Source organism: Lytechinus pictus, chromosome 5 (genome assembly GCF_037042905.1).
Source record: "Lytechinus pictus isolate F3 Inbred chromosome 5, Lp3.0, whole genome shotgun sequence".
Classification (NCBI taxonomy): domain Eukaryota; kingdom Metazoa; phylum Echinodermata; class Echinoidea; order Temnopleuroida; family Toxopneustidae; genus Lytechinus; species Lytechinus pictus.
Genome location: NC_087249.1, coordinates 44,931,611 through 44,956,472, shown reverse-complemented (window position 1 = coordinate 44,956,472; position 24,862 = coordinate 44,931,611). Strand labels below are relative to the sequence as shown.

The window sequence follows — 24,862 nt, the reverse complement described above, 5'->3', positions numbered from 1 at the left end:
AAATGTAATGTTAAATGGCAGAGAGATTGATGTTGATGACTCTGTTGAGCATGCACGCAGGAGCGAGATGCATTTATGAATGAATTAGATCTAGATCAATTATTTATTATTATTTTTATTTATTATTATTATTATCATTATTATTATTTTGATATCAGTAATCTACCCATGATATCTCCATCTCAATTCAATTATCATTCATGCCTACTGTGGTATATATTCCTTTTTGCTAAGGCATGAGTCATCGAAATCATCCCAGGACCCATGTTTTATTTAGAGAGAGAGAGAGGTGGAACAGACTATCTCAGACATTCTGCAGGACTTACTTCATGTCTCTAAAAGTAAAAGTACAGAATTTTAAATCTAGGGTCTAGACCTAGGTTTTATCAAGTTTGCCTTTGTCTTATAACTTTTTACTTTTTACTTTTCAGGCAATTTGATTTTCTGAGGGTTCTTGCAGATCGTTCTTCGTGTCAGCATCTCGTTAATGAACATTACCCTGTAAACATTGATAGCGTGAGTAAATTTCTTTAGTTTTCAATGATGTTGGACGGTTGGGCAGAGTCTTAAAAAATGATAGGGAGTAGGGGGATTAAAAATGACCTACATGTAAAACTTTTGGGTCATTTTTAATTCCCCTTCTGCTATATTTAATCCCCCTTCTCCTTCTCTTTCTCCTTTTAGTAAAAGGAGAAAGAGGAATGATGAGAATTGGAAAAAAAAAACTCGCAATTTACAATTCCTTTGAAATCATACATGTTACAAGCCTTTTTCTTGTTTCCTCGATCATATTACAAGTTCATCTTTATTCATTTATCCATGTTGGAAATTTGTTTTGTTCACAACGTCAAGTCAATAAACATCAAAAATGCTGTAATAAACATATAAAACCATTAATACATTTATAAGAATTATGTACAGTGAAAGTAATCAATTCATTACAAGCAGTTTAGCATTTCAAAAATTTCATTTCAAATTCAAGCATGGTGTATTAACATAATTCCTAGTATTATTATTACGGTCATATACATGTAAGCTCTGTCATTGAAGTAGATAGACATGCAAGGAGATTGATTTAAAAATTAATTGATTTGTAACCTTAAAGCTCTACATGTATCTAATAATACATGCAGGTTATTCAGAGATTTACCAGCAAATTATAGATAATAGCCCCGATAAGTTGAAAAAGACCACAGTAAATAACTATTGGTTTTTGTGTAAAATGCAGGTTTGTATTAAAAAGCACCATAAATATATGTCCAATACATACAGTAGTTTATGAATTGTTACATTATTACAAAAAGAATCATTGCTATATGTAGCATTTTTTTGAAATTGTTAATAAATTTGGAAGGAATTTGTCTTAATGGGCTCTGAATGTATTTTGCCGATAAGGTTATCGACCATATTACCCAACATGTTTATAGTATGTACTCTTGACAAGAATTTTGTTCGTCCTTCAACAGGATGTCGAGAAGGGCGAAGTGCGGATTGTTGACGGAAACTTCAGGTCCCCTTTTGACCGATACCTTCCTAATATCATGCCAAAAGAGGTCAAAACAGCAAGGTAAGATGCATTATTATCGGCTGCATGGAGTATATGGTCAAAGGAGAGCAGATTGATTCTGCTCCTTCCGTACACCTCCCTAGTGGGTGCAGGGCATAATTTTATTCTCAAATTTTATAGTATATCTGGCTGTAAGAGAAAAGTTGTCAACTATGTTCTGTACGGTCCTATGAAAAAAAAAAAATTGCAACACAGAATAAATTTTGTGTAGCAATCATCGAAAGATGTGGAGTAATACAAGGAAAATTATTCCCAGGGTTTTTCTTGAAGCTGATTGTAAGTTACGAGCGATTTCACGGACAACTGGTGATCCTTTCTCGGGCCCTTAATTTAACATTAATGAAAATTTGATGTATATAATTTACCACAAAGTAACGATCACCAGTCGTTCATAAAGTTGCTGGTAATTTACAAACGGCTTTAATATGAAAGACCCACCTAGATGCATTGACCAGAGTACCGGTAATGTTTCTTTATCCTGTTTGGAAGTTATGCTCGACTTAAAATACTTGGTGACCCATAGGCCCGTATGGTATTCTGACTATGGTTTAATTCAAACTGTGACCTAAAATCATGCTTTACAGATAACTGGATAGCTAATTGTGACACAAATCTGTAAAAGTACAAGTTCAATTTTACCAACTCATTTCATTATTGAATCATGCATAATTGCCGAGGAATGATAACGAAAACAGTTTTATTCAGCATGAAACCATCACACTAAATACAATATTCAAACAATGTAAATTGGCTTCAGTAATTTTAGCACAGAGTTAGAGCATGGCCTATATTTTGTAAGTTAAATTGGACTATTGAATACGGGCCACTGTGTTAAACTAGATACCTGAAAATTTTCCTATAACCCTAATCAAATTTTGACATTAATAAAAAAAAATGTCATTCAGATACTTCGTAACAACAAGAATATTATCCAATTTCAACTTTCTGCTCAGATTGAAAAGAAAATGATTGAGAATCTGATATACTTTCCAAGAAGAGGTCATGTGGGCCCCATTTTACAAGGAGTTATGATTGATCCAATCAACCACAACTATGGAAAGCCAGCAACGTTAACAACCAATATGCATGTTTGTTCAAAATATTTCCTAGATACGATGTATGATCATACATTCATTGTTTTCCTTAAATTCAGTGTGCTTCTCTTTGTTTACAAAGGACCTTGTACAAATTTCTTGTAAGAACAGTTATGATTATGATAGATTTCCATATAGTTGAGGTTGATCAGATCAATCACAACTCTTTGTAAGACAGGACCTAGATCAGTGTCAGGTCAAGCATTACTTACAGACATCTTGATAGAATGCTACTCAGACCCCACAATGCTTCCAAAAACGTTGAAGGGAATACAAGTCTTATCAAAGGTCACTCTGAAATAGGACGTTCTCAAATAGAATCGTGGCATTGGAATGATCACAGAGCAAGGGATTGATAAAACAAGGCCCCGTCTTACAAAGAGTTACGATTGATTGATCCAATCGATCTTAACTCTATGGAAATCCATTGGTGTCATAATGTTTTCTGCAGGAAATTTGCAAAATGTCCTTTGTAAACAAAGGCGAACACACCAAATTATCAAGAAAACGATGAATGTATGAATATACAAATTATACATCATATCTAAAAAAAAAAAAAATTAATTTGAACAAACATGCATTTTAGATGTGGGCATTGCTGGCTTTCCATAGTTGAGGTTGATCTGATCAGTTACAACTCTTTGTAAGACGGTGCCCAGATAAAGCAAAACTTGATAAAGATGCTCCCCCAAGAAAATACTGAATGAAGTAGGTGTGATGAATATAATACTTTGTTTGTGAGTCTGATTATTTTGTAATTATTATTGATTATTTTGTCTATACTATTGATTTGAAAGACTATATATTATTGATTTTCATATGCTGCTCCAGCAACAACGCCAGCTACAGAAATGTCTGAAAAACTGTTAGCTTTGTTGTGAGCGAAAGCTTACCACAAAGCAGGTAAATTTTCTTGATTGTGGGGAAAACAAATTTTTGGTTTTCATTCTATTTTTTCTTCAGATTTCAGCTGATAGTTCCTACTCGATGGCCCAGCCAAAGGAAACCAGTATGTATCCATATGGCAGGCACAGGTGACCATGTAAGTACGGTAGTACAGGAGTGACAAGACTTAGGGCGATCTCAAGTTCGGGGGTTGGTGCTGGTGTTGATGTAAAAGCACAATATAGATTACCTTCCACAGCTCCAAGTTTTGTTAATTTGATTACATACTGAACACCTTAAATCATTGTTAGCCAAATCTATACTTTATTGAATAATTGCAATAAGAATAATAAAAGTAAGCTGCTGAAACTTGTTCTTTCTTTGTCCAAGTACCCGATGAGTTGTTTTGGATATTTCTTAATCTTCATTTTCAGTTTTTCTGGAGACGGAGGACATTCCTAGCGAGACCCCTGATCAAGGAATACGGCATAGGGTCATTGCTGATGGAGAATCCATTCTATGGATGCAGGAAACCCAAAGAACAGCTGTAAGTGCAGTAACAGATATTTTTCAATCCAACTACTTCAAACCACCTTTTTATTGAAATCTGTGGTTTTTTTTTTTAAACCTTCCAGGGCTCTTAGGGGCATTTTGGGGGTGGGATTTAAATTTCAAGTTTAAAGTATAATAACTATGAGCTGTTCTCCTATAACATATTGTCATTACCTTTATCCATTCTTAAACATCAATCGTATGACAGGAATGCAGAAGGAATAGTCTTTGGAATGACTCTGCCTGGCATTGATTCCAAGACCTCCTTTTCATTGGGCGGGCGCTCTACCACTGAGCCACCATGTCTAGTCCAAGTTCAATTATTACAATAGCTTTGAACTGTTATACCAAATACGTTGCTCCAGCGACAATTGCTCCGCTCTAAATTCCACTCTCTAATCGAGTGAACAACTTCAAACCTTGGGTTTGACACTATACCCTACCCTAAACCTGGCATAAAACCCTATTGCAACTCTACCCTTAACCCTACATCTTAGACGAAATTTAGCCCGGAGCAATTGTCGTGTCACCATCATAACAAATATGATGAAACAGGCCCCGATGATTATAATCGCCTCACGCCATCACTTGACCTTAATCTATGATGATGTTTATATTCAGACGATCCAGCTTGCGGCATGTGAATGAGTTGTTTGTGATGGGAGGAGGTCTCATCCTGGAGGGATTGGTCATGCTACATTGGTGTGAGAAACAGGGCTTTGGACCCCTTGGCCTGACAGGAATATCAATGGGTGGGCATGTAAGTATTTAAACTCTCTTTAATAGTAAAGAAAATTCATATATCTTATAATGGCCAATTCCGTAGATAATTTTCTGTTTGTAGCAAATGTAAACAAATATTTTAAAAAAGTTGATATAAAGATTATTATATGAATTAATTAAGTTAACATAATCTTGTGTGATCAAAACTTTTTTGTTGCTTATGTATGTATAATAATTTCTTATTCTCTTGATAATGAAGAAGGGTGTCTTTTATATAATTGTAATTGATGCCGAAGTAGTTTAACCCCATTTTGATTTTGTTCAAATTGACATGTTGTATGTTTACCTATTAATGGTAGTGATTTTTTTTTAACCTAATTGCTAAGAAAGCATGAAAACTTGTAAGCAAGCAACCAGAGGACCGATAGCTTAATGTCCTCTCCGAGGTACATGGTAATGAGGATGAATGCCTTACCAAAGGTCACTAGCGCACCAGGTGGGAATCAAACTCGGATCACTGGAATCCGAACCCCCCGCTCTACCGACTGAGCTATTGCACCTCCTGTTTTTGTTATTTTGGGGTTGTCTTATCATGGTATAGCTAGGTAGATGTGGGTGTTATACACAGTAGCAGGTGTTTTCAGTCACCCAGAATAAAACTTATTACCAATACCATGTAATTCTCCCTATATTCCATCCATTGCCTTTAAAGGCATTTATCTACCTTCCTTCTGCCTGAAAATTAAAAAAAGTAGTGTACCAGTATATGTGCTTATACATTATAATTCGCTGAGCCCCAAAGATCATATATAATGTAGGTACTTCCAGTGTTTCTCACAAACCCTGGGGTCAGCAAACCCATTCAACATCAATAATAATGATAATAGGCAGTTCTTGTATAGTGCATATCACATTATGATATAACATCCGTGTGCATTTCCTAAGGACTTGCATACATTCACCGATTTCTTATGAACAAAGTGCCTTAACCTTATCGGATGTGAACTGCAAGACTATAATAAAATTTTCAAAAAATTAATTGCTTATATATTTTTATCAATTAATTATGCAAATAAGCGTATGTAATTTGCACTAATTTTGTTTTTTGTGTACGTTTTGGCCTTCAACTCACTTAATATAGCTAGTAGAATGCTAATGTTTGGTGAACATATAAATTTTGACATTTCTAACAAATATCTACAAAAAATTGATTCTTATGTATTTCTTTGTTTTTTCAAACCTTTGTTTTTTATTGTTTTTTCAATGAACTTTGTCAGAGACCCTTTTGTGATCATAAATAACATAAGATAAATCGTTCTAAACCAACAAAAGTACAAATAATCATACATTTATGATTTTTGGTTGAAAAACACAATTTGCATTGACTTTGTACACGTAATCACGTTTTTGAAAAATTTTGGGAACTGACATGCGCTTACATAATATTACGTAATTTCGGAACCACGTACTCGGGCGCACAGTTGGTCTCAAAAGATGCGCAAGACAAGTTAAAAGTCAGCGAGCAGCGCGGTCAAAATATTTTGCTTGGTGGCGTAGCGGCGAAATTTTTCGAGGGGGGTCAAATCAACCCCCCCCCCCCCCCGTTTAATAAGGGTTAAACTAGAATCACTGACTGGCATTATCTCCCCTAGATGGCGTCTCTGACAGCAACCAACTGGCATAAGCCCATCCCCCTGATTCCCTGTCTATCCTGGAGCAGTGCCACACCTGTCTTTACGGAGGGGGTCCTCAGCGGGTCTGTCCCGTGGCCCGTCCTTGTTACTCAGTACATGGGCCAACACCTAGAGTACGAGAGGGAGATCATGAAACGGCTGCAGAAGTGCCCCAAGGTAAGCAAACCGTGCGGGCGATTGCTGCAGAGATTGTGAGGAGGAAGGGGGTAGGTATGGACAGAGTATGGGCAAACTAGATGAAAATTGGACAGAGATAATAACTTGTCAGGGATAGTGCTACCCTGTCTTCACCTGGAAGTCCCAAAGGGGGTTAATTTGTTTCTGGGACTGCTAAACCTGCTTTAGTGAAGTGACCACCTATCTACATGTATAATGACCACAATATTGGTGTACCTTGAAAGGCATCCCCCTGTAGAACATATATTACTTGAACATGTCCATAAAGACTACATGCTCATAAAGACCACTTCTTTGTTTCCCCTAGTTGTTATTTTGTAGCATTTTTTAATATAATGATTTCATTAAGAGGTGTACATTCAGCATTACCTCCTTATTTTCCCTCTCTTTTTTTGAGGCCATCCTCAAATCAAGTCATGGGGAGGTAGATGTCTCTCAAATATCAATAAAGTATTTTCTCCAAAATAACAAACTAAAAATAAATGTAAATTGATACCGTTTGTGCTTCAAAAATGAATTGGTGAATGGTTTTCAATGCTATGTTTTATGAATTATGGAAATGAAAGCAAACAAAATTCTTTCTATTTCGATGCAGACGGATGCGTTCAGACTAGGACAGGAGTTTGCCTGGAGCTACCCTGAGAGCCTGGACGATCTCCAGGATGTCACCGATGACCAACCAGCGAGAACACATCAACATTCACATCACAAGAACTCCAAAACTATGCCAGAGGATTTAACAAAACCTCCAAGATGTATCCAAAGCAAGAATACCGTCCAAGAGTCCATTTCGAATCAGTGCAATGGTAGAACAGAATCGTGGTCGATCAGTGACGAGAAACAGAACAACAAAAGTGCAATAGACGATTGGCCAATCGGTAAACTGGACTTGCAAGCAGCTGTCGTGAACTCTTTGAGTGGTTCTCCAATTGAACTTGATAGAGACAAAGCACACTTAGGGAGTTGCCAAAGAGACGATGTTAGAGTAGAATGTGTGCAAGATTCAGAGACACATGTCAGCAACCTGAATTGCACATGCAAAGGACCATCTGCAGTAGATAGTGAAATCCACATTCATCCTGCAAAATGCAGATATACAGATACAAACAAAGGATCGACTTTGGATGTGCAAGATGCTGCTGGAAGTGTCAAGTCTTCTACAGATAATAATCGTGCAGCCGACACCAAGGTATCGGAGAAGAGAAGCAGTGGAAGTCGAGAAAAGGAGAATAAAAAGATAAAGAACAAAAGGAAGATCACAGGTAATTACTTTAAGAATGCATTGAATTGAAAGCAGGCATGAAGGTCTTTGCAATTTATTTTCAGGGGAGCGTTTCATTACCAATTTTATCTGAAAAATTGTCAGATTTGACAACTTTTCTTGAACTTGATTGGCTGAGAAGCACTGTTACTATGGTAGCTGTCAGATTAACCATCTGACAAACGCTCCCCAGGTCATTGAATATACCATTTATCACTTGTTTACAAATTGGCAGATTTTATGTGATTTTCAGGCCCTTGCGGACTGTCAAGCATCGGCTTTCATAAAAAAATTGATTGAAAAAAAGAAAAGACTACAGGTGGGTGTTTCATAAAGCTGTTCGTAAGTTAAGAGCGACTTTAAGAACAACTGGTGATCCTTTCTTGTGGTAAATGGTATTGAATTGGCGATGTTTAGTGCTTAAGAAGGGTTCACCAGTCGTTCTTAAAGTTGCTCTTAACTTAAGAACAGCTTTATGAAACGGCCCCCAGGTATCACTTGGGGTAGATTTGTCTTTTGCCTACGGTGATCATAAGTTTGAATCATTAGAAACCGTCTCAAGTGATTGAGATAGTGGTCACTGGTGCACCAAAGACTTGGATGCTAAAGGTTAAATGGGTACCTGGTAGGATGTGTATAGTAAGTCATTGTTGCTTGTCCATTATTGTGTACGCCTCAATGTCGACTGGCCAAAGTACTCCCCAGGGAGTGGTTGGATGTGCATGTATTATGCGCTGGAATGACTGAACGAATCAGACGACTTGGGTGATAATTCTGCAAGTGCTGATACATACGTGCAGTGCATGTCTTCAGCACATTATGAATTTAAGCAGATTATTATTTCTTATTTGTATTTGTATCTATTTAGACAAGTAAAACATACAAGGTAAAACATGTCAAGGGATACAAAAAAGGTTTGAAAAACCCGTACAAGTCTGAATCCCGATAATGTAATTACAATAAAGTAGCATCAAGATAAAAACATAAGTTTAACAATCAGAGAAAAAACAAAACAATGTAAATTACCATAGAAAAGGACATAGATAACACTTATATATTTATGTAACATTTAAAAAGATTAAAAACATGATAACAGAACAAAATGATAAAACAGGCATAAGATAATATGATATAACAAAATATAATGAATTGATGACAAATCTTGATGAGTTGTGGTGTGGTTCAAAATTATACATAATATGACATCATCATCATATGATTATATCGTTGTTATTATCAATTTCTTTCCCCCGTACTCATTTCAGATATGGAGAATTACCAGGAGTTGAAGAAGGAGGCATTGGAATTTATGAGAGGAGTGATGGATGTCACCACGTTTGTAGGAAACTTCTCCACACCCGTGGATTCCAGCTTGGTGATCGTCGTTAGCGCCTTGAATGACGGCTACATCCCTAGGAAGGGGGTGCCAGGGCTTGATGATATATGGCCAGGGGTTGAGGTGAGTCGATTTTATTTAGGGGAAGGAATATTGCAGGGGGCTCTTAGCGATCTCTCTCTTTGAATTAACGCTAGCAGTTAGTCCTCATTAGTTAAATTTTTTAAGGCTATGTCTATCTTAGAGGATGGTGGCGTGAGTGTTCCAGAATGGTATTGAACTCTGCCATTGTCTCCACTTTGATAAAAAGGCCCAAGAGTAATATCTATCGTCTATAACGTCAGCCACTATGACTGATTAACCTAGACGTAAAATGTTTCCTAGGTAATTGGTTAAATACCAGCAAAATGCTGTCCTCCCGAGTTCCTACGGGAGGTACCATAAACTGAAACATTGTAATCACCAGAAATCATGATTGGAATTTCATGATTTTTTGAGTAAGTTTCATGGTAAAATAGCTTTTGCAATCATTTCCCTTTTTCTCACCCTTTCTTTCTACCACTCATTATTCAACCTCTTTAATAGTTTTAAGGTGTACATATGAATACCGGTATATCAGGATTGCACTGTTTCTATTTTAACAATTGTGATTCTAAAAATGTAAAATCAATTTGTATTTAATTGAAAATTGAATCATTGCCAATGAAAACTCCATGTTATTCAGCCATTGGACTGCTATGTGCGGTTAAGTTATATCTTAACAGTCAATCTACTGAACCTGAATACTTCATCATTACAGGTACGTTATATTGATGGAGGACACGTTGCAGCCTTCCTGTTCAAGCAAGCAGAATTCAGGTACTGAATCTGACAGAATTATTTACAACTGCTCCTTCTAATGCTGTTCCCACATTCAGAAAATAGGCTGGCTTCGATTCTTTTCAATGTCCTGGCCTACATGTATGTCTTTGTAACAAATTCCCTCCAACTTCACACAAACATCACTTTACTTTACCTCATCAAAAAACATCTGAAATCACACTTATCTAACTGATTATCATTTTTAACCTGCTTTATGCCTTTTTCATCCTCTTAAAAAGGTATATAAATCCAATTTTTATTATTATTATTATTATGGTGGTGATTATCATTATTCAATTGCCTCAGTCTAATTTTTGGGACATCACAGAAATCTGTACAACTTCAGAAAAATTTGACTTTAAAGATGCAAGTATACATATTACGCTTTTTTATTTTTCGCCCTTAAAATTGCTTCAACCTAGGCGATTATTTGAATTACAAGAGGTTGTCTTATGCAGATTTACATTGATTGATTAATCGATTTATTTATTATTTTAACTCTAATTTCACTTTGTTTTATATTGCCAAACACTTACAAATAACTTCTACAGTTGCTTTGCAATGTCTGTAAAAGCATACATTGATAACTTAACCTTGACAAATTTTGGGTAAAATATTTGATGTTTACTCCCATCAGAAACACATCAAGCCTTCAATAATTGCCAAATGTAAAATATTATTGATCAAATGTGGAAGGCACGGGGGCAGCTCCTGAGTTCTATTGTCCTTTTTGCATGTCTCACCCCTATTTTCCTCCATACACAAGCCATGATAATTTGAGACCATTACTGTATTATTTTTGCACAGTCCAACATAGAGGGGATCAGACGTACATATTTTATGGAATTGCCTACGAGAAAAAATAAAATCCCCCTCTACTATTTCTCTCTTGATGTTGTATTTCCTCTTTCTTTACAGGAAAGCTATAAATGATGCCTTCAACAAGTACTCGATCAAGTATGAGAGCATGCCTACATCTGGAAGCAAATCAGATCTGGAATCGAGGCAGGAAAACAACTAAGGGTGCATCTATACTTGTATTTTCAGGGCCAGAATAGTAATATAATTGAACCATTTATATAGCACGTAAATATATTTACGAAGGGTATACGCTACTGTGCTTAATTAATACTTGGTATCATATTATTGCTATAACTAAATCACCATATAAAGGTGTCAAAGAATGTTGCATACCCATTCAACTAACCTGGATCGAGTGTAGCCATTGTGGATAAATTTCACTTCGAGCGGAAGGAAATACTCAAACCAAAGACACTCTGATTGAAAAGAGGGAGTCAGAACCACTAACCTTGACTCTTCGTCATAATCAGTGAATTGAAATAGAATCAGCAGGTATGTTGCTCCCAAATATTGGGCAATATTGCTAGCAGACCCATGCCTGGTAACTGACTTCAGCCCATTAAAGTTGAGTGTAGACCAGTTCGTAGTTACTTCATGGGCAATTTTGGTCAAATGACCTCTCATTTCTTTCATTATGATAAGCAGATTTCAAAGCTAGATATTATGTAAGCATGCCTTACATAGCAGGATGAAGAAATTGAATAGACCAGGTGACTAGAATAGCACACCAATGAACACTCGATGAAGGTATTTCTTGCATTTCTACTTTGAATGCATTGGCAAGTTATGTAACAATGTACTTGGCCAACTGTGAAATAGTGGACGCATCGTTTTTTTGTGGATCTAATGAAAAACACAGTTCAAAGGAATTTATGAATAATCAAGACATCAAAGTTGGTGTTATCTCATTTTAACCATCTATCACTTGAGTACCAATGACCTTCTGATCATGCGCAAAATGGAATTACGAATTGGCTTATTGGCAAAGCACTCCTTTCCCATAGATCCATCTCATGTGTGCATTTCAAAACATTCCATCTACATTAACCCTAATAAGACTGGGGGCTGATTCAGCCCCCCCTCAACATTTTTCGTGATAAATCTGCCGTGTAAACTTTTTTTACTGCGTTGCTCACCAATTTTTTACTTTCAAGTCTCGCGCAACTTTTGAGACCAAAATTGTGTCCCCTAGGTACGCGGTTCTGAAATTTCACAACATTTTGTAAGTGCATGCAGATCCAAAATTGCTTGAATAATGTGAATTCATGTACAAATCCTATGCAAATAGTGTATCATTATTTTTCCTTTTACTGATTAAAATCAATTAATTTCATCTTGTTTATGGTCAAAATAGAGTCCCAGATAATTTCCGTTGAAATAACAATAAAAACAAAAGACATTTTAAAAACAATAGAATAGATAAGAAAATCAATGTGAGGTTGAAATTTTTAAATGTACATTTGATCAGATTCCTATAGAGTCTGTGAACCAAAAAAAGTAAGCATTTTGAGCATAATTGATTAGCAATGAGATTTTTCGCAGAATTTGATCTTATAGTTTTGTAGATTATGCCATGGTTAACGCGCGTGCCAATTTTCGTCAAGATCGATGGCCGAGATCATTCAGCCGCCGCCCCCCCCCCCCCAGTCTTCTTAGGCGTTGAAATAGTCTATTTAGGGTTAAAAATCAAGCATGAATGCATCCTCAAAAATCAAACATCACACAGATATATAGAAGAGAAAAACCAGTTTAATACAATCATATCTCATGTATACTTTTCATAAACGGTTATTTTTACCCAACGGCATGAATACGTAACATATTGTCTGTCATGTTTGCCTTTTAGAAAACTAATTTGTTAACAAAGTACCAAGAATAGGAACATAATGAATTTCTAATAGTTCATCATTCGAAGTTTTATATTGACATTCATGAATAAGAGACAAATGTTAATGAGAACATTAGTTTTTCGAATTTAATACAGAGTATGCTGCATACAATAAAGGATATTACTAAGTAATGATTAAATCATATGAAGGGAAATATATAACAACCAAATATATGTACAGAATTCATTTGATGTGAATAAAATTATGAAAAATAAAGTATTGAAATGTTTGACTGCTTCTGCTTGCTGTGTATTATGAAGACTTCTCAGAGTCCCGGGCCCCGTCTTACAAAGAGTTGTGATTGATCCGATCAACCACAACTATGAACGGCCAGCAACGTCAACATCTATTATACATGTTCAAAATATATCTATGATGTATATTCATGCATTCATTGTTTTCTTAAAAATTTGCTGTGCTTCTCTTTGTTTAAAAAGGACATTGTGCAAATTTCCCGTAGAAAAAGATATGATACCGATGGATTTCCATAGAGGTAAGATTGATTGGATCAATCAACTCTTTGTAAGACAGGGCCCAGGATACACTTGAATTGAGACCCTACTGCTAAGCACATTTTTGCATTATTGGGCTCCAAGAATGTTTCTGCATATGACTCTGTTCATACGATTTACGCCAGGGAAGGATCCAGGATTTTCCAAAAGGGGGGGCACAATTTTCCGAGGAAAAATTTGACAAGAAAAAAAAGGGAGTACACTTCTGTATTAATGAAGTTTTTACATTATAACTTTTAATTGTGCCTCTCAAAAGGGGGGCACGGGCCGGCTTTGCCCCCCCCCCAGATCCACCAGTGATTTAAGCAAATGATGGCACCTCCAGCACATAGGCCTGCTATAGATTATTAGACTATTAGCGTAAGGAAAGCGCAGTCTTTCAATGTAAACAAGATTTTGAGATTTTCAGCTTCGTTTTAAATTAAACCTTGGGACTAAATACCTCTCGTGGAAATCTCTCATTAGACTTCAGGGATCAGTAACACAAAAAAACAATGGAATATGGCAAATCTTTCAATTACAAACGTAATAACTCGAAGGAATGGGAGAAACGATAAAAGACACACATCTATTCCAATTAAAGGACCCTCACTTCATGCCATATATTGCTTTTTCAAAGCGAGTAAGTATGAACTGTCTACACTTACGACCGACGTACGTTTTCTTTTTCCCTTCATTCAACAAATTCATTTTACATTAATGCACGACACACCTTACCTATAGGAACTTCCCCCATTAATTTTTCTTTTCCTTTTTATAAGTGCCCATAACCAAAATCTGTGGTTTCCTTGACAATTAGAGAACTCGCCTGTCTGACATGCAAATAAAATCTATTAGTGTTGAACAGGCATCTTTACACTCTTGGCTTACTAGAATGTTAGCATATTTGTTTAAATGCTTACTAAATATGAAAAAACAACTTTTTAGTTCATCTAAAATAATATTACCAGCTAGAATTTGAAGGGATTAGTTAACCTTTCACGGACATTTTTTTCATATAATAATCAGAAGCCATTTACATCCTCTATTATGATTACCAGCTAGGATTTATAGGGTTTAGTTAACTAAGGACATGATTTTTATTATTATTTGAGCATCAGAAAAAATGAATGCTACATCTTCTCGACAGGGTGGAGTCCTAGTATGTCGAAGCCCTTTGCCATGATGGCGGCTGTAGCCTCGCAGAGGAGCAGGCGTCCTGTGTCCACACTCTCAATTTCCCCTGCAATGAAACAAAAAGAAAAATGCTGATGGACTCGGTAAAAGAAAGAATGGTATTTTGAGTGAAGACAACATGAGGATTTTGCGGACCGAGAGAGTGATGGCGAGAGCAATGTGGGGCGTGAATAGAAAGGAAGAAAGCTGAGGGTTTGATGCTGATGCTGAATCAGGGGAGCGTTTCATGAAAGGACTTGTGGGACATTTTATCCAACAAGTCCTGTTATATCCGACAGTTGCCATAGTAACAATGATTCTCAGCCAATCAAAAACCAAGAAATTTGTCAGATCTGACAACTTGTCGGACAAAAATATTGATGTAACACTCCCCGGATGGCGAGGTGAACAGAGTACATCGGTATGGGTATGTTATTATTATTATTCATGGTTAATTTCAAGTTGTATCTCACAGCCAGTGGCTGAATTGTACACAATTTACATTTTAAAAAAGATACAAAAATGTTCATAATAGGCAAAACATCAAACTGAATGTCCACTTTATGCATTCTGATGTATTGAGGGATAATGATGAATGTTTTGATAAGGGCCCTCAAGTTCCAGCTGGCTGATCTGAGGGGAAGAGGACGACTCGAGAAGTCGAGGAAGAAGCAAAATGGTAGAGAGTAGGAGGGTTGGGTTGGGGGAGGAGGATGCATCGAATAGAGTTAAGTGGAGGGAGGGAGTGAGGGTGATCCGGCCACCGACGTCGTCTGGGACTCGACGGAATTACAGCCCGGATTACTGACTAAAACAATTTATATTTTTTCGCAATATCATGAGGACTGATATGTCATTAATTAACTAAACCAAATACAAGTATCACTACCCATTGAAGTTTCAGTAGTGAGATATTTCCAACTTGTCTGGATATTGTGAAGTACAGGGGGTGTGGAAAGCGGCTGGTTTGAAATCATTTTCTATGATAGATCAATGGTAACTAATTCATATTTTAATTTCCCTTTTCTATTGTGATAAGAAGAGCAGCAATCATTCCTAAAATTCTAATCAATGGTTGGACATATGATTGACTTTGGGACCAAAGACTGAATTGCAATCGATTGCAAGTTATGTTAAATGCCCCCTCCCTTGTCAAAGAGAACCGTCTTACCTGTCTGCTTGTTCTTGGTGATACAATAGCAGACTTCATAGAACTCTGTGAATGTGTTGGAGACCTCGTAGAGGTAGTCACAGATGCTGTGGATGAATAGATCGTCCAGCGTACGGGAGATGACCTCAGGAAACCTAGCCAGGCACTTGGCTAGCTTCCATTCTTTTGGGTGATCAACGGGAATGGACATGGTCTTCGCAGCCTCCTGTAGGGTCTTGGACAGCACCTTGGCATTCCTGGCGATAGACCTGGAGCAAGATTGAAAACATTCTCCGTGATAAAGGGCCCCAAGGACCACACAGCCATGGGGGGGTTGCTGTTCATAAATTACACACAACTTTGTACACAACTGGAACTTGTTCTTCTTAAAAACTTATATACAATGTACAATATACAATATACACCTGCAGGATGTTTCACAAAGATTTAAGTATGGCTTATGGGGTGTTGCACGGAACTTGCGATCAATTGCAAGTCTATTTTTGGTCCCTAAATCAATCACTAGTCTTGCAATTAACTGCAAATTCATGATTGATTGCTAATCTGCTCCTTGAAACATGGAGTGTAATCCCATTTGATACAGTTAGAAGTGATCAATCAATTGTAAAATTGCAACAGAATATTTGCAATTGATTGCAAATATTTTCTTGCAACACCCCCTTAGAGTCACACTGAAATGCTGAGTTGCATGCATAATAAAAGGCATGACCGCATTGGCCAGATCATGCTAAGATCATACTGCATATTGATCAAAAAGATTGCGCATTTAGGTGCGACTCTAATGGGGCGTTGCAAGAAACTTGCGATCAATTGCAAGTCTATTTTCAGTCCCTAAATCAATCATAGGTCTCGCAATTGATTAAAAATTTGTGAATGATTCTTAATCTGCTTCTTGAAACAAGGGGTGTAATCTGATTTGCTATAGTCAAAATTGATCTGTCAATTGTAAAATTGCAACAGAATATTCGCAATCGATTGCAAATATTTTCTTGCAACACCCCCCAAGTCATACTTAATTCTTTGTGAAACACCCCCTGGTCTACAGGTGGACTTGATAAAAGTGAGAATTACATCGAAATATGTGCAAAAGTAATGGGGTAGTTGTACAAGAGCGATTTAATAAAACCTGGGGCCCGTTGCACAAAAATTACCATTATGGTATCTTTGCCATCCAAAGGTCACTTGCATGGAATCCTTGATTTTGATTGGCCGTTGATCAGCATTGATGGCAATGTTACCATAATAGTAACTTTTATGCAACAGGACCCTGGTCACTTTGTCATGTCCAAAGCATTAGCGACCTCGATAAGCATTAGCGACCTCGATATACAAATGATCATAACTTTCTCAGACCGTGACTCACCTGATACGGGTGTATGCATAGAGCAGGTAGACGGCAGTGTTCCCTTTGTCATCCAACATCTGAAGGGAAATAAACACAGGAATCTCTACTCGCAATAAATGATAATTAATAGGTAAAAATGCATAATTAACCCTTGTCATTCATAAGCAATTGCAGAATTTTGATATGAGTGTTCTTCTTCCAATGTTTGGGGCAACAATTATACAATATGAAAACTAACACATTGTTATTTGATAATGTTCAAATTCAGTTAACCACAGCTAGCATCTATCTTTACAAAAAAGTTTACTGACCTTGTTAGATCCTTTACACCCTGAGACGATATGATCTAATTTGGTAAATATAAGTCATATCTCTCTAGGCCTATTCATATCATATAAAGGCCCTGATCCATTTAAAATTGTTACCCAAGAATACTAAATACCTATGCATGAGCTATAAATGCACACATGTACAGTAGCTATAGTGCATCGTGACTGCATTAGCTGTGGTGATCTAAGGGTTTGTCTTCCTGTTGCTCATTTTTTCCTATATTGAATATTCACAAAGATGAAAAGGAGTTTATTTCCAATGATAGACTTTAAAGTTGGATTTCTTGTACCAATACCGATTCATGAAGTGTGACAGTTAATGTGAATTCTTGTACTCTCAGTTTGCTGTAAAACAGGGTTCCCAGCTTTTCAGAAAACAAAATTCCCTGATTTTTCCCTGAAGTTAAAAAATTCTGATATTTCAACCCATTCCCAGTTTCGCATGTTTTAGTAGTTGTTACAGAGAATTACATGTATTTTCAGTATAAAAACAATAATGTAAAACTAATCAGTACTATTACACAGGCATCCCTTCTCCCCATACAGCCATCCTTTCCTTACCTTATACAGAAAGAGGTTGATTCAAGGCAATCCTAGTACATATCATTAAATTACAACGCACTATGTAAAAGACGCCACATTGATATGCAACAAAAAAGTACAGAGTCTGACTGACTTCCGTGCTTTCGACTTTTGGGCTTATCAAAATTCCCTGATTTTTCCTCATTTGAGGCATTTTTATCAAATTCCCTGATTTTTTCCCTGACTGGAAAAAAGTAAAATAATTTTCCCTGATTTCCCTGATGGGCTTGGAACCCTGAAAACAAAATTATTGCATAAAAGCTTAACAGAAAGTAGGTTTCATAATTTGTGATGAATACTGGATTATACATGTATAGCCTGCTGGCGGCATCGTGGGTTGCATGAATTCGTTATTACCTTGTCGAATGAGAAGATATAATCATTGGTCCTACGATGGCAGAGATCTGCATACTTGATACATCCATAGGCCACAGATTCCTGGGCTGCTTTGAGCTCCTCGGCTGTTAGTACCTGCAGGGGGGAGCATTTTAAGAGTGACTTTAAGTCGTGTTTAGAACTGACGATGTTGTCCGTATTCTGAACATGGCATTATTTTAAACTCTGGTATAATACCACAGTTGTGGTTTAGCTGATGAATTGCCAATTCGTCCACTGCCAACTCGTCCACTCACCACATGGTCTACCTTCATTTAGTCTAATGCCATTCTGTCCATCAACATTTTGTCTAACCACCATTTGGTCCAATCATCACTTCGTCTAATCACTAATTCATCTATTACCATTTCGTCTAATAACCAGTTGGTCTAATACCCATTTTCTTCTCATTCATTTTGCACAATTAACACTTTAGTTTAATAAGACCAAATGGTATATGGACTAAATGGCTATTGGACCAACTGGCTATTAAACGGAATGGCATTAGACTAACTGAAAGAAAGACCATGTGGTGAGTAGACGAACCGATGATAGACCAAATGGTAGTAGGCGGGTTGCCAATTCCACGAATTGGAAATAAGCGGTTTAGCTATTGATAGCCAACTGCGAAAAAAACTGTAACACTATACATTTAATTTATCAGCTTACAAATTCAATTTATCATTGACTTTGACACACACAAATGATAAGTAAAATTGTTTTCTTCACCATTAAAACTTGAGAAGAGGAAAATTAAACATAAGGGAAAAAAAATGTAAACAAACTTTTGAAATTTTGGGCTTCCCATAATTTTAGCAGAGTTTGACCATGGTCTAATTCAAACTAGACTTCAGAATACAGACCTCGGGGTGGTATACTCGCAAAGCAGTCGTAAGTTAACCGTAACCCTACGCTAACTAAAACCGAACTCTTTAAATTTGCATTGCATTACATTCTGCTTAATATCTCACATGAAATCACATTACGCTGCATATCTTATATGGTATGTCACTAATGAGTCATATTACATTAAGCTCAAACGAGATATAGATGTTTTGAGAGTAGAGTAGCCATCAGAGCACGCGAAATGGCCATACAGTCATATTTTCTAACAGATAATTTGTTTCCTCCATGCCACAACTGTAAAATAAACAAGTAGGAAAAAGTTTGAAAATACCTCATCTCTTCCTTTCTCTTTAAGCGTTTCCAACGATCGCCTCAGCCCCTCATCGAGAAGCTCAACCAGCTTGACAACATCTCCAGAACGAGTCTTGAACTTCTTCCTAACGTCAAACAAAACAGAGTAACGGTTATCCACGCTGCTGCCATCCATTAACAGAAGGAACCCATTCTGATTTTTTTTTTTCAAACTTGACTTTTTCCATTATTTGCGATATTTTCTATACACTCTGCAAAATGCTAAATGAATCGGAGCCACATATAGAGATGTCATTTTCAAAGACCGACAGTTAGAACCCATGTTTTTCAAGTCACATGCCTTCAAGCCGGTATTCTTTCCTATCGGGTACAAAGGACCTACAATCACTGTAACTATGCCATTATGGCAACTATCACGGTAACAGGGCCAATTACAATCATGGATTCCATGGTAGTTTAATACAATAATGGAAAATGTACAATAAATGCAAGCCTTTATGAAACGTGTCCCTGGCAAACGGAATTGATTTGGCCATAATGCAATCATGGGTAACTTGAAAAGTTTTGTAAGGGAGTTTAAGTCCTGGAACAGTTATTAAATATCACAGTTCATACAACCACCCAGTTCTGAAACCCATCCAGTTAGAATTGCCATCACACAAACACACAGGACAAAATATTTTTCAAAATTTCTTTCTTTGCATTTTCACAACTTCCAAATCGTTGTTAAACACAAACAGGAAATATTTTTTTCAGGGAATAATTTTCCTGGTATCGCATCGCAATTTGCTCCACATTTTTAAAGACTGCTATGCTTTAAAAAAAAAGTTCTTTTGTAGAGCATATTTTTTTACATAGGACTGTACATTACTTAGTTGAGAGCTTTTCTCTTGTGACCAAAAATGCTATTCAAACTTCAATGGTACAAGATTTTGCATTAGGTGAAACAGCGACAATCTATTACAGCATCGTTCTTTAACCTCATGAAAAATTGCATACCATCGCGCTCATGCCTATATGCTCTTTGTATAATGGGTCACACAGTAATACAAAACACTTACTTGTCCTCTCCTAATACAACCCCAAATCCGACATGCTCTATTCTGACGTTCTTGGGGTCATACCATCCGACCTTGCGACAGCCGCTGAAGATTGCATCGAAATGAGTTCCCTGCCATACAAAATAGATTAAGTAGACACCACATCAGAGGTGCAAGTGATCACAAAATAAAAAGAGCTGAAAAAAAGGTCAATAATGTTGAAAAGAGCTGAAATTAAGCTGAAAGTCATAAATAAAAATCATAAAATGGGGTACAAAGCTCTCACACCTCTGAAATATACAATGAAGTGGAAAATTCATGCTTTTTTTCCATTAAAATAATGTTTACCACCACCATTATCATTGCACTTCTGGCTGGCACTGACTCTTTTGCCTATTATAATTTTACTTTTATATTTCCAATATAAATATAATATAATATATATTCTAATTTATTTACAATGCAACTACATTAATGATTTATCTGGAAAGAAAATGCATATTTGAAAATGAATGAATGTTGAATTGCATGTAAACTAACCTGTCCCATGTCAACTACATATATGAGCCATTCTCCTTTCTCCTCATGCACTCTCTGGTACAGAGTGGCCATGTCTGAGGTGTCGTAGGTGTAGCCCCCATCGGACTTAACGATAGTTAAAGGCACGGTGCTGTCCGGTGTGAACATGATCTTTCTACCCTCGTCTAACTCCAAGTATCCTATGGGAGAAAAGTCAGGTTAGGATTTACTGGAATGAGGTATTTATAGGACAAGTCTGTTCTGTAATGACTAAAACATGTACTGATTGCATATTTTACTACACAAATAATGGACAATTGCGTGAATATGTTAGTGGCGATGTGAATGTGTTAGTGGCGATGTAGTGCATTTCAGGGTATTTTCAACGTGTGACAAGCCTTGTGTGCCTACATCAAACTGTGCATAATTTGTTTCATATAACAGGTCAGCATATAGAGGCCACATCTACTTTCAATAAAGATATCACAAGCATGGGCAGACTGATTTGTGCCTCGTAAAGCACATCGAGGTCCTTGCCATTTGACTTCTTTCTATTACTTTTTTTTTCTTTTTTACAGACCACAGTTTATGTGATGCACCCCAAATGCAAGGCTGGACATTTTGGGTACTTTAAATGCAGATGGAATCATTGTGCATTGTGGGTATTGGTATGGAGCAAGAGGTAATCCTCTACGACTCTTTCTTAGATCTGATTTGAATTTTTTTTTTCAAATTCAGAACAGAAGACTAAAATAAAGTGGTTGCCAGTAATTCAAAAATTATTCAATTGGCAAAGAAATTATCTTTATGATTACAAAATTTAAAAAAATCGTAGTATTTATTTAGTATTTGTTGACTAATCAGTGATTTTCCTATGGTTTACCTCAATTGGATTTATTTTCCTGATGCCTGTATGCAATTGAGTATATGAACATCAAAACAACCCCAGCCCACGATAGTTCATTTTGAGTAAATCAAGAAACAAAAATGATCTTCATGTCATGTATACCCAATGAGGATTTTGGTCACGTTTTTCATTCATTTTGGGAAATGTTGGCTGGGATTCTAGGATATAAATCACACAAAAGAGGGGCTTATGTGTAAGCAAAAATATCTCTCGTTAAAACCCAATTTGACCAAAAGATGGACTTGGGTTGTTCATACACTCACTTGTATAGTATGATTTGGATGGCAAATCCATATTAAATAAATTCCAAATCAATCCCAAATACAGAATGTTCAAAGGAAAGCATCTTACCTCCAGCCTCAAGTTTCTTTACAACAACATTCATCCTTTCCTGGTAAAACGACTCTCCTCTTGGGATTAAATTCTTCACATCAAGGCGCTCATAGATCTTGTTGAATTCTGGAGGGGAAAAAAAGGCAGTAGTGTGAAATTAGCACAGCAAACTCTGCTTACATAAACTTTATATTTATAGTCAAAACTTGTGAAAGAAAAAAAGGAATTCACACGACCTTTCGGCTACCATGGATGTGTAAGAAGGGTGCCAGCTAAAACGGCACTAGAGACAACATTGCCCAGCCAAAAAATTAGGTGCAGATCGGACCACTATTTTGTTGACAAATATTTTTATCAAATACAAATTAATTGCAATATTTTCTTCTGTGATTTAATTTGATTTATTGTAATTTAGTATCAACCTTACAATAGGGTTAAGTTTCACGATGGGCAATTCGGCACCTAATTTTTTGGCGGGCCGAGTTTTCTCAAAAGCCGAGTTGACCTGGACCGAATGAAAATCATTATTTATTACTGACCCCTCTTTGAGATGTCACATATGAGTTCCCAAGCCTTGATGATAGCCGGTTCACCACCCTGGAGTCTAACAACCATCTGGTATGCCCTCTTCTTGAATTCTTCATCACCATCAAACCTCACCTTTGATTCCTACAACCAAAACCAAAACCAAAATAAAAGTAATCAAGTAGTATTGTAGATACCAGTGTTGGATTCAAATCCTCAAGGTTCAAGATCAAGACTATCATGGCTGGAGCAGTTTGTGAAGTGAAATATTAAATGTAAAACAAGTGGAGCGCCTATGGCAGTCTCACCTGCATTACGTGATTCAATATAGCAGCAGTGCTGACTTTGAAAACAGCTAATGAATAATTATTCACAGAAGAAAACACTAATATGATAATAAAATATTATGTCCATTGACCCAAAATGACCTATGATCATGATCATGTGACCTAAGACATGTGCAAAACAATCATTCACACTTTATTACCCTTATGTTGATGTTTCATGAGCTAGATCCATAAACTTTCTAAGTTATGATGACATTTATAAAAATTTAACCTTGGTTAAGATTTCAATATTGACAACACCGCCGTCGGAAAAGCGACGTCAAAAATGGGAACCCGACAAACAAAAAGGGTTGATGGAAGAGCCCTTATGTTTATATGCTTGAGAAGCATGGAAAAAAATTGCATGGTGACTGGGGGAGATTTCATCCCCACAAAGCTCAAAAAAGTCCAGAGAAATCCCTCCTATTCACTGCAATATTAGAGCTTCCCTATTGTTGTACATTTACCCAGTAGTTTATAAAACGTAAAGTAGCCCCTCAAAGTAAAAAAAAATATAATAGATTTTTGCCTGTTGAAAAGACTATAATAAAACCTGAAGTGAACTGGGCATTGTGGTGTGTGCTAAGCTGCATGGGGAAGTTACAATTTGATTCAGAGGTTCTAGCCCTGGGGCACCGTTTCATAAAGGACTTGCAACTGTTGTAGCTTTGTCATAATGGCAACTACCATGGTAACAGGGCTCAGCAGCCAATCACAATCAAGGTTTCCATGGTAGTTGCCATGATGGCAAAGTTACAACAGTTGCAAGTCCTTTATGACACGGGCCCCATGTCTTTCAGATGATGACGTTAAAGGTCATTCCCAGACGTAAATAACCACATCTGATTGATACATGTCTCTAAAAACTCAAACACACACACACGCACAATAAACTGACCTTGTAGAACTTTTGAAGATCCTGGATGGGAGGAGACTCATTGAGATAGTTTGGAAACTGATCGGCGAGATGGGTGATGAGCATGCCAAACTGAGTTCCCCAGTCTCCGAGATGATTCACCTTCAACACATCATGGCCTAAGGGAATCAAATTGAAATTTCATTGAAATTAAAGGCAAAAAAAACACAATTTCTTACACTTATTTGCATAATTCATTACTTGAAATATGTAATTTCAAGGTGCTCAGCCGAGCAAGGAGTTTCACTCATTAGCGCACGCTCGAGGCAGCGTATATCCCGCTAACAGACCCGATTCTCTGCCGCCAGGAGTTCGTAATAACCCTTGCGTTATTTTAGTTGCTTCGCTTCAATTTACGGCTGGTACTAAGCCTAACTTGTTTACCTTGACAGCCAATCGTGGCTCGCTATTTAGCATCCATTGTCTACATGTAGTTCAGGTTCTTTTATATATTGTTTTGTTCTAGCGATTTAGTCATTCCAATGAGTGCATGTTGAAAAGCTTTAGTATGCCCTTTTGTAAGGCTATTTTATGAAATATAAAAAAAAAATCAATTTATCGAAAATTTAATCCAATCCTTGCAGTCACACTATTCATACAGGAATCCATCAAAACACAATAGCACACTCTGATATTAATTCTACTTCCTGTTATAGGCCTGTATTTTGGGCCCCGTCTTAAAAAGAGTTACGATTGATCCACTCAATTGTAACTCTATGGAAATCCATCAGTGTCATAATTTTTTCTACAGGAAATTTGCACAATGTCC

At 36.8% G+C, this 24,862-nt stretch overlaps 2 protein-coding genes across 2 annotated transcripts in view; one reads left to right on the top strand and one right to left on the bottom strand.

Moving 5' to 3' along the window:
* The first annotated feature begins 436 nt into the window (after nucleotides 1-436).
* LOC129261471 (protein ABHD18-like) lies at nucleotides 437-13,116 on the top strand. The gene is made up of 10 exons (XM_064099081.1): nucleotides 437-516; nucleotides 1,467-1,567; nucleotides 3,625-3,703; nucleotides 3,981-4,093; nucleotides 4,720-4,858; nucleotides 6,474-6,671; nucleotides 7,288-7,954; nucleotides 9,219-9,412; nucleotides 10,089-10,147; nucleotides 11,069-13,116. The coding sequence occupies exons 2-10, from the start codon at nucleotides 1,542-1,544 to the stop codon at nucleotides 11,169-11,171; spliced, it is 1,578 nt and encodes a 525-aa protein (XP_063955151.1). The 5' UTR covers nucleotides 437-516; nucleotides 1,467-1,541; the 3' UTR covers nucleotides 11,172-13,116.
* LOC129261473 (arginine--tRNA ligase, cytoplasmic-like) overlaps nucleotides 12,743-24,862 on the bottom strand; it is a 24,833-nt gene continuing 12,713 nt past the window's right edge. Inside the window, exons 7-16 of the mRNA XM_064099080.1 lie at nucleotides 24,076-24,212; nucleotides 22,866-22,995; nucleotides 22,345-22,452; nucleotides 21,108-21,286; nucleotides 20,589-20,698; nucleotides 19,547-19,652; nucleotides 18,352-18,465; nucleotides 17,102-17,160; nucleotides 15,739-15,986; nucleotides 12,743-14,634 (exon numbers count right to left, since the gene is read on the bottom strand). Coding sequence (XP_063955150.1) covers nucleotides 14,525-14,634; nucleotides 15,739-15,986; nucleotides 17,102-17,160; nucleotides 18,352-18,465; nucleotides 19,547-19,652; nucleotides 20,589-20,698; nucleotides 21,108-21,286; nucleotides 22,345-22,452; nucleotides 22,866-22,995; nucleotides 24,076-24,212 — 1,301 coding nt within the window. The 3' untranslated portion in view covers nucleotides 12,743-14,524. The remainder of the gene's footprint in view (nucleotides 14,635-15,738; nucleotides 15,987-17,101; nucleotides 17,161-18,351; nucleotides 18,466-19,546; nucleotides 19,653-20,588; nucleotides 20,699-21,107; nucleotides 21,287-22,344; nucleotides 22,453-22,865; nucleotides 22,996-24,075; nucleotides 24,213-24,862) is intronic.

Excerpts from the sequence above, each read along its gene's own strand:
- LOC129261471 (XM_064099081.1), top strand. The coding sequence starts at position 1,542 with ATGCCAAAAGAGGTCAAAACAGCAAG. Across the intron at positions 7,955-9,218 it reads GAACAAAAGGAAGATCACAG|ATATGGAGAATTACCAGGAG; the intron begins GTAATTACTTTA and ends TACTCATTTCAG. Across the intron at positions 10,148-11,068 it reads TTCAAGCAAGCAGAATTCAG|GAAAGCTATAAATGATGCCT; the intron begins GTACTGAATCTG and ends CTTTCTTTACAG.